Source organism: Xenopus laevis, chromosome 8L (assembly GCF_017654675.1).
Source record: "Xenopus laevis strain J_2021 chromosome 8L, Xenopus_laevis_v10.1, whole genome shotgun sequence".
Classification (NCBI taxonomy): domain Eukaryota; kingdom Metazoa; phylum Chordata; class Amphibia; order Anura; family Pipidae; genus Xenopus; species Xenopus laevis.
The window spans coordinates 60,819,453-60,833,885 of NC_054385.1; the positions used below are offsets into that span (position 1 = coordinate 60,819,453).

The following is a 14,433-nucleotide window of genomic DNA, read 5'->3' on the forward strand; positions in this document are numbered from 1 at the left end:
CCCAATTACAGTATATATTTCCTCCTTGGCTGCATTCTTCTCAGGAGTTATGTATCCGGCAGCCTTTTGTCCCAGTACTAGTATTATAAGCTCTAGGTAGTACAATCTGCTGTTACATTTACTTTTAATAGTTACAATAATTGACATCTAAAAAGTGAAAGTTGAACCTAAATATTAATGTCTTAACAAAACAGGTTTAGCAGTGACATGGTAGTCTTACAATATTGACTATCTCTTTAACTCTTAGTTCTCTGTTGGTGGGACTATCACTCTCCCTAGCAAGTCCTTCTTCATTGTCCAGTTCTCATGCTACCACACTGCTTCTGGGTGACTAACCATTCCACCACTTACCTAAAACCACATGAGAAACATCTCACCATCCCTGGTTCTATCACTAAAGTACCTTTAATTGGTGGGGCCAAGGCTGCCCTTTCTATCAAACCTGGTTTCTACCTAACCAGTCCTGTATCCGAAGTCTGTCACTAGCTGAACCTGAACATAGAAGATGATAAAAATACCTCTGAGCCCTTACTTGGCTGCTCTTCTATACAAAAACCACTGCAGTACTCACAGCTTAGTAGAGGGTTGTCAATAATAACATGGGTTCCAATTCCAGGTGCACATGTGCCATGTCTATAGGGGTGATAACCATTAATCCATATAGGTGTATGCATTCACTAGAATACACAATCAAGTCAATAAATTAATATTAAACTACCAGGCACTTAGTCATAGGATGATGATAAGAATATTACTACCAACCAAAGGATACAATGGGGAAAATAAAGGAACTCATATCAGATATATAGGCACAACAATAGAATATATCAAAATTGGAGTTTTATCTAGTACGGGGAATAATTTATTGGATAAAAATTTGAATCATCACCTTTGCATAATTTTTTTTTCTATTTGGATGTCAGGAATGTGTTTAGGAAGGTGGCTTTGAGTTTGAACCACATACTGTATCTAAGGTGGTCATCAATCTCACCAATCAAGTGGATCTTTGCCCAGTGAGGCCACTTATGCGCTGGTTATATCAAGCTGACCCATTCATTTGGTCCTTAGGCCAAAGATTGGAAATGGAGGCCAATGGGAGAGGACCATATCAACAAGCCCATGTGATGCTTGAATTACAACAAGGAATGGTGCACAAAGGCCATGAAAGCACTTACTAAAGTAAATACGCTTTCAATAAATGAAAAATAAGGAGTAATATAGGCAGGAGGGTATACTCACAGTTCACCCCAGTCCGAGGGTGCATGTGCATAAGAACAAAACCATAGATGTGAGTATCTCCAAAAGTAAGTAAAAAATACAAAATGTTTATTCAGGGCATGTTGGAAAATGGCCCTAAATTCTTACTTGTGGGGCACTTACTCATAGGCCTGACTAAGTGCCCCACAAGCCTATGAGTAAGTGCCCCAATAGGCGCGAAACACGCTAGGCCATTTTCCAACATTCCCTAAATAAACATTTTGTATTTTTTTACTTACTGGTTGACTTTTTGGAGATACTCACATCCATGGTTTTGTTTTCATGTGATGCTTGGCCTGATGGGATTTTTAAACCTGCCTGATAGATACTGGGCAGATAACTGCAATTCTGAAGGGATAGAATCAGCAGCCTAAATCTGCATCTGTATGGACAGATTTAGATTTTGTGTGTAAATGATTAAATTGGTGACTCTTTATTATAAGACTTTTGTAAAGTTCCCTCTCTGAAACCCTGGGAAAATCTCTTCACACATTATTTACCTCCCAACAATAGTTTCTGAGCTTTAGCAGTTCCCTTGTCTCAGACATGTCTTCCAAAAAAAGAAATGGTACATAGATTATATTTGTCTCCAGTAAATAGTATACATGCATGGGGACTGTTATCCAAAATGGTCGGGCCAGGGGTTTTCTGAATAAGGGGTCTTTCTGTAATTTGGATCTTCATACCTTGAATCTACGAAAAAATTATTTAAACATTAGACTCAATAGGATTGTTTGGGCTCCAGTAAGGATCGATTATATTATAGTTTGGATCAAGCACAATGCGCTGTTTTATTATTACAGAGAAAAAGGAAATGATTTTTGAAAATTCTAATTATTTGATTAAAATGGAGTCTGTGGGAGACGGCCTTCCCGCAATTCTGAACGTTCTGTATAAAGGATTTCCAGATAATGCATCCCATACCTGTACAGGGCATCAGACTTTACATCTACTCAAAGGAGAAACTGGAAGTTACATTGTCAAATATGCAAATAAGTGTATGACCTGGTTGATAATATATATCAGTGTGCAAAACATAGCTCAAGTGTATTGGTGTGTAAAGTAACACCAAAAGCTTTCTTCATACATGTTAAAATACTCTGTAAATGATGGGTTTGCTCACCAGGAATGGGATGTCCCAATTTATTTAGACTCTTAATAGTCTAGAATTAAATTGGAGTTAACCCAGTCCTCCTAATTGTCCCACAAATGTGATTATTTTAGCATCAGTGATTTTAAGTGGACTGCTTTTTGCATTTGTTTCTTCTACCAATTCCACCAATATATTTCCAGTTCTATAGGACTACATATTAAGAAGAGGTTCTGTATATTGAGAGGAAGTTTCCCTAATCTACATCTTAGCAATGTCATTTTTTGGACTGTACACATAAATGCATTTTGTATGCACGATTATTCTTTGTTGGTTTAGTCCTATGGTTATTATTTTTTTATCTTGATAGTTTTTAAGCCCATTATTTCATTTTCACACAAATTTTCTTCTCTTCTGGATGGGAAGAGGCAAAATACTTTTTCTATTAGACTGAAGGTATGAAGAACCAAATTATGGAAAGATCCGTTATCTGCAAACCCCAGGTTCTGAGCATTCTCAATTACAGCTCCCATTCCTGTATTGAGTTATCTTAGCCCTTTTTAAGGGTCCCATCTTTGAGATTTGAATAGGATAGGAGATGGTGCTGTTTTTACTGCAATTCATATCCATCTAATGTATTTTATTTACATTACTGCATGCCTGTTTGGCTCATTGTATTGTGGAGTATAGCCTTTTTTTAATATATAACTATAAATATATATATATATATATATATATATATATATATATATATATATATAGTTCCCAGTTAGAAAGCACTCATGGCAAGTCGCTCACATCAGCGTTAGAATAAAATTGTATACTTCATTTTAAGTACTTATTAAAAATATTGACGCGCTGATCCGCGCCTTTATCCTGCCTGAGACGGCCTTCTGTTGCTGCCTCGACCCCTCCTCACGGCGCTCACATTTTCTGTGCAGGAGGGGGTCGGGGCGCTGCACGACGCTAGTGCAGAGAGCGCAATTGCGCTCTCTGAACTAGAAGAGATGATTTTCCGGGTTTAAAACCGGAAATTCGGCTCTTAGTTACCAGGAGCGGCATTTTTACCGCCCTTGGCAACCAGGGGGGCGCTGCCGTCTGAGGCAAGTGGATCAACTCGCCCCTGTATGCGTTTCGATCTGTAAGAGATCGTCATCGTTCGGAAGTGAAATACTAATTTAACACCCATACCACCAATCATTGTGAGAGTCCCCTCTTACCTCATCCACCAAGTGTTTAAAATCAACCCTTGCGTATTAGTATATTATAAATTCAATAGTAAAAAAGTCTGTGTGTAGCCGCTACTTAGTACGATCCATTTCTTCAACAAAGAATCTCTATTAGAAACACATACGTGAACATTATCAACAAACATCAAACATCCATTGCCAAACACACAGCTTCTCAGTTGGATTCATACGGCGCTCACTCTGCACTTCTCAGATTCAAAGAGCGTTTAAATCCGCACATTGTCAAGACATACCGCCTGTGATATGTGAGTAGTCAAATACAGAGTCATTGTGGCAGCCTCTTAAAGGTTGCGACATTGTATCATCATTTGTAGCCAAAGTCGGAAATGATTTGCTGTTCCAATAATTATTTTCAAGCGTATAGTCAGGACTACAATCTTATTCGTTTAAAGTTTAAATTTCGTCATTACCCTTGTAGTCTTTCATTGGAAAGTGTATACGGGCAACAATTATTTTGTTTTCTATTTCTATATATATATCTATATTTATACTATATATATTAAGGGATGGATTTGACATATATTTGACATACATCTCAACAAAGGTGTTTATACTGCACCTAGTATCTACCCAATGTTTTGCTTTGTTTATGGTGTTGCAGAGTACAGCATCTTACATTTTTTGACATTTGGTCTGGCTAATCATGTAGCAGTTGCTGCTGATTGTCCCCCTACAAAGATAGGTCTGTTGAAAGGTTAAAACATTTGTCTCATATTGTTTAGTTTATAACTCAGTCTCACCTTGACTAATCCCAAACCCAATCCGGGGAAAGCACATACAATCTGATTCCTAAAACAATATGAGAAGAATGTATATACCTGGCAGAAATCTAACAAATACTGGAATGTTATTGTACAGTGGACTTGTGTCCCACACTCACAAATGAGGCAGGGAATATGTTCTGGGATCTTTCAGTGGGGTATTAGGTTTCCTTAGTGCTTGAACTCCTGTGTTTTCATGGGGCAGCTAAATTAGAAATATGAGTAGTTGCATGGGCATTTTATGTGTACACTATTTTTTCTGGACTCTATTCTTCTCTCAAAAGATAACCAAAAATGGTCTTGCTTTTCAAGTAGGATTAAACAAGAAATCCCTGGAGGGGGGTGTGAACATTTTGCATCTGACTCCTTATTAATAGCTGCCTGTATACCTATGTTATCAAACAGTACATTTGCTATCAGCCAAAGAACAGAGCACTTGGCTAAGGAGGCTGCTTGTGAATTTCACTTTCCACAATGGCGTTTGAAAGGCATTCAGGTAAATAAATGTAAATCTTCCTCTGTCATCTCGTTAACTGGGACACTCATTTGTGCTGCATATATTATAAATGCGTGATCTGATGACAGTGTTTACATACTGCTGCAAATGATAATGTATAGCAATGTAACTGAAGGTAGGGACAATGTGGAAAAGGCTGATCAAGAGATGTTTGTTTCTAAGTGTATCCTATTATATTCCGTACAGTTTCTGTTTATTCAGGCAGGTTGCACGTGGGGAGCAGAGGTGTCTGTTATTGATTATTTTTTGGATTTGCAGAAGGGAAAGCAATTTTTATTTTGTCTGATATTAAGCCCAGCTAGAAGTAGCAATGGTATTGAGGAGTAAGTTACTACATCAGAGTCTGATTCTTACGTCTGGTCACTGTGAGTGAGTTCATGTGAAACACAGCCCAGATAAACATGATCAGTTAATAATAACCTGAGTGTTCAGAGCACAAAGTAATAACGAAGTTGCTTGCCATGGGTTTCTGCAGAGGAGATTAACAACACTTATACTACAGTCAATACACTGAAACATCCTCAGTGCTGAGCCCATTGGTATAAACACCAGCACAGCAATGATCAGCACATTATGTATATTTGCCATTATAGCGGAATCTGTAAAAAAAAATTGGGGGCTTATTTACTAAACTTGATTTTTTTTTTTCTGGTCGTGGATTTTTGGCCAAAAACTTGAATTCTTAGAGAAGAAAAAAACTCAAATTTCTAGACATTTATTATACCAAAAAGCTGCTAAAAGTCTGAATCCGAAAATACACCATCACAAACCTGTCGAGGTTCTATAGAAGTCAATGGCAGTTGTCCCTTTTCCATTTTGAAGATACTGTGGAGTCGTAGGATTCTAGTTTTTTACAATTTTATCGGGACTTTTCCCAAACTGAATTTTTCGAGTTATTTTAATTAATAAACAAGGTAAAATCGCAGATGGGAGTTTGGTCGAGTTTGTTATATCGAAGTTATGAGTAAAAAACGAGTTTTAGGAAATAACCCCCTTGATGTCTCTGTTTATAAGTATACTTGTTTTCAAGTTTTACTTGCCTTACACCCTGGATAATGCCTAAATGGTCTGATACTGATATAAACTTTTGATCTCCTTTTCCTCTGTAATAATAAATCAGTACCTTGTACTAAGATATAATTGATCCTTATTGGGTTTATGTAATGGTTAAATTATTTTTAAGTATTTTTTTTAGATAATAATATTTAACAGGTCCCATACTTGTATATAAGTTAGTGAGTTCTTTCTGCTGGAACTATCCAGTGTTTCTCAAACCCTCTATACAGTGAATTGTATGATACCTGCAGTCAGGGCCAGGCCAGGGTATTTTGGCACCCTAGGCAAGAACTTCAATCAGTGCCCCTCCACCCAGTCCTGCATTACCATTTCCCACCTTACCATTCATATTGCCCCATGTACCTGTGCCAGCACCTATCATATTGTCCCCATTTGTACCTGTGCCAACAGCAGTCAATCCCTGATTGCCCCCAAATCCCAAATCTGTACCTGCTCCAGCACAAGCCAAAACATATATGATATTGTTACCCCTAATCTGTACCTATGCCAGCAGGAGCCAAAAATCCATCATATTGTCCCAAACATCTGTGTACCTGAGCCATCAGCCACCATATTGCCCCATATACCTGAGCCAGCAGCCAGGGCCGGAACTAGGGGTAGGTAGAAGAGGCATCTGCCTAGGGCGTAATGAAAGGGGGGCGCTGGGCAGGTACCAGTCTTCTGCATACCCCTAGTCAATGATCGCTGCTCTCCCTCCCCTCCGCCTTTTTCTCCTCCCATCCGGCACTTTTTTCCCTCCCTCTCCCTTACCCTCTGGAACTCTCCCCTCCTTCTTGGGTGTTTTTTCCCTCTCTCTCCTTTACCCTCTGGCACACTCCCCTCTCTCTCCGACGATTTCCCCTCCATCTTTGCTCTGTGCTGTCCCCTGCTCTCCCCTCCGGTGCTTTGCGCATGTGGGTGCAGACTGCGTTCTGGCGCGCACACGGAGGGGAGCGTGTGCACGAGCACAGGGGGAGTGCGGTGGCTGGCCGGGTCACCAAGGACGCTTGGTCAGATTTGCCAGGAACTTCCAGCAGCAGTCAATCATATTGCCCCCAATCTGTACCTGTGCCAGCAGCAGCCAAAAATCCAAATATTGCCCCCAAATATTTACCTGTGCCAGCAGCAGCCAAAAATACACCATATTGCCTCTAATCATTTGTTTACCTGTGCCAGCAGCTGCCAAGATGGAGATGGGGAGTACTTCTGCCTGCAGTACGAATCCTGGGCAAGAGGGGGTTGGCACAGCAGTTTATAAAATTGAAAAACTATTAAAGGCCAAGCAAACCAGGGTTTGAAAAAAATCCCCTTAAAAGCCCCCCCCCCATGATTGCACCCTAGTCAGGCTCCTAATTTGCCTACCCCTAGTTCCGGCACTGCCTGCAGTGTTATGAATGGATTTCTGTGGGATAACAAAGCTGTGGTGTGCAGTTCATATTATTTGTATGAAGGTCCATGAAAGCATACTTACTCTGATTATTCCTCACAGGGAGGCTTATTTATCTGTGGGTTAGTAATAATGATGATATAAATCCAATATGATTCCCACCTTTGAAGACCATAAACATGAGGTTGTTCAGAGAATGCAGGTCTCATTTAATAATGTGGAATTTGCTCCATGGTTTGCAGAAAGTCTGCTGGTAATGTGGAACACAGTGTAGAACTCTTCCTCATGGAGCTGGTGGCTTAGTGTGCTCTCAGTACATATCCTTCTATGTGTTTCATTATTTTATACTTCCATTTGAAATAAGGGGATAATATAAATAGCAGGGCAGTGTGCAGCATAAAGATGACTTCATTGCTGATGGTCAGTGAATCACCACACTGCAAGGTCTGGCTGTTGTCTGGGCAACAGGCTAAAGAGCAAACATATCCCAAATACATTTCTCTGATATGGAACAAACAAAAGCGTGTGGGCTTTATCATACAGCCAGTGACAGCTCTGTCAGAATTCATGCCATTGTTTGTACTTCATCTGTCACGTTTCTCTAGATATCCTCTGACATAAGGCAACGACTAACAAGCAACTGGCCAGGCTTTTATTTAGAGCAGTTTGTTGTTAGGCTACAAATAGATGTCAGGGCATCTTTCTTATTCATCTTCCAGTCTGTCATTAAAACCACTGCCTGGTTGCTATGGCAAATTGAGTCATAGTATCCACATACCTTCATATAAAATGAAGAATAATTGTAAAATACCTTATGATATCACTAAGAGGTAAAAGGTCATTTTAAGGTGTTACATAGTAAAATAGTTATTAAGGTTAAAAAAATAAATGACCATTCTGGCTTTTTTTCTTACCCCAGTAAATCCTACCTAACTTTTTCCATTCCTTCAGAGGAATTAGTAGAAAATCTCTCAAGTTTGTCTCAGAGGAGGAAAGCAAATCCTCACTGGCTCCAAAAGGTCAATCTGACCAGCCCTAGAACCAGCATTGTACTCACAGTATTAGAGTTGCTAGCTTTGTATTTTCCTGCTCACAATAAAGGCATCCAGTAGAACCACATCAGGGAGGGAATTCCGTAAATACCTTCTTGTACTCTAAAAGGGTTTTAATGACAGACGTAAAGATGAATGAGAGGCCTTAATAAAAAGATCAGCAATAAAATGCAACAATGAAATAATAGATTCATACAGCAAGTTGGGAACAGTGACCCCCCTCCCAACAATCAGCCAGGATTTTAAAGGTGAACGACCCCTGTTAGGGCAGGAGATTATTGCAGGCTCTGCACAATGGCACTTTAAAGGGGTTGTTCATCTTTAAATTAACTTCTCCCCTGCCTTCCCGCCGGCTAAAATGTAAATCGCTGGAGGGGTGGCATTCAGAACTCTTTGTTTTCCTAAGTCGCCTGAAGTTGCCTCACGAAGAAACTTCAGGCGACTTCGGAAAACGAAACGCTCCGAGTGCCATCCCAATGGCGATTTGTCCCAAAGTGAAGTCACAAATAGGGTTGCCACCTGGCCGGTATTTTACCGGCCTGGCCGGTATAAATGATGGTTGATTCCAATGTTATTAATAGGGAAAAAAGATAAATATATAGGAAGGCCGGTATTTCTTTCCAGCAAAGGTGGCAACCCTAGTCACAAACCATCCACCCAACCCGAAGGCTAAAAGACTAACCGGTGGCAACCTTAAATACCTCCAAGTATGCCAGGACAACAGGAAGTTAAGTGATTTGTACAGGGTTACAAGGAGTTGCCTTAGGGAATCAAACCAGGGTCTCTAGTATGACATCCCACACACTACATGATCACTTCATCAAATCAAACAAATGAAGGTAAATTACCAAACTGCACAGGGAAAGGGTTAATGTCCCCATTGGGGAGCTGTGAAAGGCAGGGTTAACTGGCTTCCAGTAGCTATTTGTACCCAGATAAAGCTACCAGTAAATGAACAATAGGGAGAAAAAAAATCAGAAGACCCAAGTGTTTTTCCAGTGAAATCATGCATTTTTCTCTGCTCCTGCTGCGTGCCTTGAAATTACATCTGCTACTAATACCTATCATTGCGCTCCTGCCTTCCTGTAATGTGGCAGCTATTTTTACCAAATGAATGTGAATATTGTGGGCCAGCTCATTAGATATTGTAAACACTAAGATGGAAGGAGTTTATTTTGTGGAGAAGCTATTTTACCCCCTGGCCAGTATGAAACAGTTGTTATAAACTATATGTCTGTGCTCACTTTAACCCTTTCACTTGTGGAATCATTTCACACTCCATTTGAACTTACTGCCAGGCAGTTTCTTTAACATGTCGTGCTCTTTCACTGTAGGGGCATTGTCTTTGGGTGAGCTTTTTATTTTATTTTATGAGAGAGCCTGGGATTTTAGAATCTGCAGGAATGTTTGTGTAATTCCAATATATAAGCCTCTAAATACCTACAACATGGAAAAAGACAAAATCATACTTTTCATAATGTAGAGATTTATCAAAACATATTTTGTTTGATGCCTGATATGGAATCATGTCTCCTGATACCCCAGTAAAAAAATTGTACAGTTGTATGGAGATTTCTGACTTGTATAGGTCAAAAACTCCCAGCAGTACCCGACCCAGTTTCCAAAGCATCACTCCAGATATCTGTATACTCGCGATTTCAGAGCCACAAATTTCACAGTAGCTTTACCCCTGCAAATCATACACACATAAAATCATATTCATATTCTGACAAATCCATAATGGGTAAAGATATCTTTCTACTCCAAGCTGCAAAACTTTGCTAAATGTTAAATGTAGTATTTTTTTAAATAAATTTTCCATTTTACAACACTTCTATGAACCCCAGGGGTCTTCTGAACAGTTTGATGCCCAATTTGCATACAGTTAACCAACTATGTGGCCAATGGGGACAAACAAGCAATGAGCATCCATGCAGAACTGAAAATGCAATAAAATTGCTAAAATGCACCAAAATAAAACTCACAGTGCAATAAGTGAATACACTACATTAGCAATAAAACTTATTATAGGTAAATTATACACTGATGCTTCTCTTTTTTTTAAAGAGTGTCACAGTATGGTCACAATTTTGGTGCTTCTACATTGATTGGTCTAGATAAATAGCGCACACCTGGAAAAAACCATGTATTGGACATGTTTATAGCTCCATTAAATGATACATTTTGTCTCTGCTACGTGTAACCATTCTGACAATAGTTCTGATTCCTATTCTGCCGTTTTTAAACAGGTCCGCGCCACTACATCGCGGGCACAATGGCTGAACGCTTTGATTGCCACTACTGCAGAGCCCCGCTACAAGGGAAAAAATATATCGAGAAGGATGGACATAACACCTGTGTGAAATGTTTCGACAAAATCTGTGCCAACACCTGTGCCGAGTGCAGGAAACCTATCGGAGCAGATTCCAAGGTAAACATGACAAAAGTATTTCTTTTCATCTATGAGAGCTTCTTAAAGGAGATCTAAAGCCGAGTCTATTTCTTATGCTGTGTAAAAAGTGGAGTAAAACATTACCAGTGATTTTGCTCACAGCAACCAATCAGATCTTTGCTTTTGTTTTCTAACTGTTGAAATCTAATTGCTGATTGGTTGCTCTGGGCAACACCACCAGTAATGTATCACTCTATTTTTTACACAGCATAATAAACAGACCCCTAAACATACTGTGCCAGGCAAAAGTTTCAGTAGCCCTATAAAGCAGCAATATTGCATGCCTTGTCCACAGATCCCCATCATTTATGTGTACATGTTCAGTGTGCTCTGGCCTGCTGCTGCTTAGGTGTCATTGAAAATCATGAAGCCATTAATAGAAAGTGAGGTTACGCCTAAGTAGTAGGGATGCACCGAATCCAGGATTCAGTTCGGTATTTGGCCATTTTCAGCCGGATTCGGATGCCGAATCCTTGTTCCTAGCCGAACTGAATCCGAATCCTTAAAATCATGTGACTTTAGTCACAAAACAAGGAAGTAATAAAATTTTTTGTGCGCGGCTCTCTTTATCCCTCCAACTGGACTGGCCGCACAACACATCTTCCATGCCCAAGGCTATGAGAAAGGAAAAAATATAGTGTGTATGCAATTGCACACCCTAGTGGTTAGAGTGCTCAGCATTCATCCAGCTGGTGAACAGACTTATAACGGATTTATAACTATTGTTTATAACAATGGTTTCCAATGTTTATTCAGTTTTTAGAAATGGAGGTGGGTACCTACAAACCCTAGGTAGATTCCCAGCATATCTAGTGTACACTAATTGCATTGGCCCTTTTGTAGCATATAATATATATTTCATACCATAATATAAAGAACATGGAGAGAGTGACAAACTTAGTCTTTAATTGATAATAAAAACAAGTATGGCGCTTACAATGTGTTAAAACCACAAGTGCACAAAGTCTAAAGCCAAGTCCTGGACATAATGAAAGTAAATTCCAACATTTCCCTCCAACTTCAGACAAACACCAGGACTGGAGAATCAAGGTGGAGAGGGACACAGGCATTTTCCTTTGCTCACAATCCAGGACTTGGCTTTGGACTTTGATTGTTTGTGTTTTGGCCTGTCAGGTAAAGGTCAGACTGGGCCTGGAGAGCACGGCCTGGATAGAGGAAAGCTGCTCTGTCTCTCCCAAATCCAACACCGAAGAGAAACACTAGGGAAAAGAGAGAGTTATATTCTGAATTACTTTTTCCAGAGAACAGTAGTACAGTATCTGTGATAGTGCGGTGAATAATACTTTATATAAATGTCATTTGTTTGGAGGCTTTATGCTCTTCTTCATTTAACTCTGCATACTGATGTCTGGCAAAATATATTTATTATTTTGATAACAGAATAGACCTTATTGCAGATGATAAATAAAATAACAAAAATCAGATAACTGGTGGAATAAATGCATCTGTACGGAACAGTTTTCCCCTCCTCCTGAAACATATTGCACTAATGTGTCAGCCAGTGGTTGCTTGATAGGCTAATGATTAAAGGCTTATTTCCTCGTGAATAACAAGCAAAGCACATGCAAGCTGTACATATGTCAGGCCTCAGATATAATGCTCTAATAATATAGAGAGTAATGTGGAAGAAGAAAACATAGCTCTAAAATAATGACTTTGTGATGCATTGCTTAATATTCCTATTTTAGAAAGCAAGTGTTAATAAATGCTGCCATCCAGTGGCAAATTATTGAAACACTTGTGTAAAGCCTAAGTTGAAGCCCTCCATTTTTTAAAGGAACAGTTCAGTGTAAAAATAAAAACTGGGTAAATAGAAGCCTGTGCAAAATAAAAAATGTTTCTAATATAGTTCATTAACCAAAACTGTTATGTATAAAGGCTGGAGTGACTGGATGCCTAACATAACGTCCTGCTTTTCAACTCTCTAACTCTGAGTTAGTCAGCAACTTTAAGGGGGGGCACAACTGTTTATTGAGTTGCAATTGATCCTCAGCATGCAGCTCAGATTCCAAAGCAAACACCTATGACGCATGTGCCCCCCCCAAGTCACTGATTGGTTACTGCCAGGTAACCAATCAGTGGAAACCAAGAGAGCTGCAAAGCAGGAAGTAGTGTTCTGGCTATTATGTTAGACATCCAGTCACTCTAGCCTTTATACATTACAATTTTGCCTAACTAACTTGATTAGAATTTTATTTTTATTTTGCACAGCCTATCTATTTACCCAGTTTTTATTTTATACTGAACTGTTCCTTTAAGTACTAACACAGATGGACCCTGTGGGCAGTAAATCCCTGCCTTTGGCTCTCAGATGGTATTGGGAGTTGTAGTTCAAAATCAGATGTCATGATGCAGGTTGGAAATGCCTGAGCCAATAATGTGGCCCCCGTTCCCACTGCTGAACCCCCCATACACACGGTCACAGTCCTGGATAATGTCACCAAGTTTGGTTTTGCAGGGAGAGACTGTGGATCTAGTGATAATGGGTAAAATGTTTGATAACTCTGATCTCCCTGTGTAGGAGCTGCATTATAAGAGCCGATACTGGCACGATACCTGCTTCCGCTGTGCTAAATGCTATCACCCTCTGGCCAAGGAGCAATTCATTGCTAAAGACAATAAAATCATGTGCTCCAAGTGTACCACCAGGGAGGACTCCCTTCGCTGCAGTGGCTGCTACAAGCAGATCCAACCAGGTAACTCCAAATATTTATCAGCCATTGACTTCCTCAGTATGAAACAGTGACATTATATACATATCCTTCATAGGCACAATAATATATTCAGGCACTATAAATGCTCCAAACATAGAACAAGCAGTGCTTGTAACAATGAAATGTTAATCCACCGTTCATTAATATTGGCTGCAGTTATAGTAACCTATAGAATGGAATGCTGTTTGAAAGTAAGCTTCTAATTGGACGCTAGACCTGCAGTAAACACCTGATATGATACTGACTGATAAATATACAGTATTATTCTCAAACCAATGAATACATAGGCAGTGCATCATGGGAGAACATACCCTTGCCTTTGGGCATATAGACAGGTGGTATACATGTAAAGATCTGCTTGTTTTGTGAGGTCCCCAAACGAGTGGATCTTTAACTGATAAGCCCATATTGAAGCACAAACACAAGCAGGCTTCAGAGCAAGGACTGAATCAAAGAGCTGTTGTGTTCCTCACCCCGATGGGATTTTAAATGAGCCTGATCAACATCTGTCCCCTTGGAGGGCCCCATACACATAGGAGGACGAGGTGCAGACGGGCAATGCATTTTGATTGAAATTTATATTGCAGTTAGCAGAGGACTTGCTCCCAATAGCCACAGTAGTAACTCTTTAGATTTATAGTACTGCACTGCATACTATAGGGTGGCACATAAGCAGGACATGGCTGCCCCTGGAATTCATATTCCTCTTCTCTACTTCCATCCATCATACCTAAAAGCCACATAAAAGCCTTTGGTTACTGTGGGATGGCATTTAGTGGGAGAAAAAAAATAGTCACGTGACTGCAATCAGCCTTTACTGGGGAGTTTCTAAACTAATCTGAAGGCAGTTTATCAGTTTGGAATGAGACAGGGGAC

The 14,433-nt window shown here is 39.8% G+C and overlaps 1 protein-coding gene across 3 annotated transcripts in view; it reads left to right on the top strand.

The window, feature by feature from the left end:
• The window catches only part of fhl1.L (four and a half LIM domains 1 L homeolog), a 46,834-nt gene that overhangs the window by 23,076 nt on the left and 9,325 nt on the right, over positions 1–14,433 (top strand). For 2 of the 3 annotated variants that reach the window (XM_041572809.1, XM_041572810.1), the window contains exons 3-4: positions 10,620–10,801; positions 13,365–13,539. In XM_041572809.1, coding sequence (XP_041428743.1) covers positions 10,646–10,801; positions 13,365–13,539 — 331 coding nt within the window. In that variant the 5' untranslated portion in view covers positions 10,620–10,645. Of the gene's footprint in view, positions 1–4,747; positions 4,855–10,619; positions 10,802–13,364; positions 13,540–14,433 lie in introns of those variants that run through there. The other variant, XM_041572808.1, reaches the window with a different exon arrangement.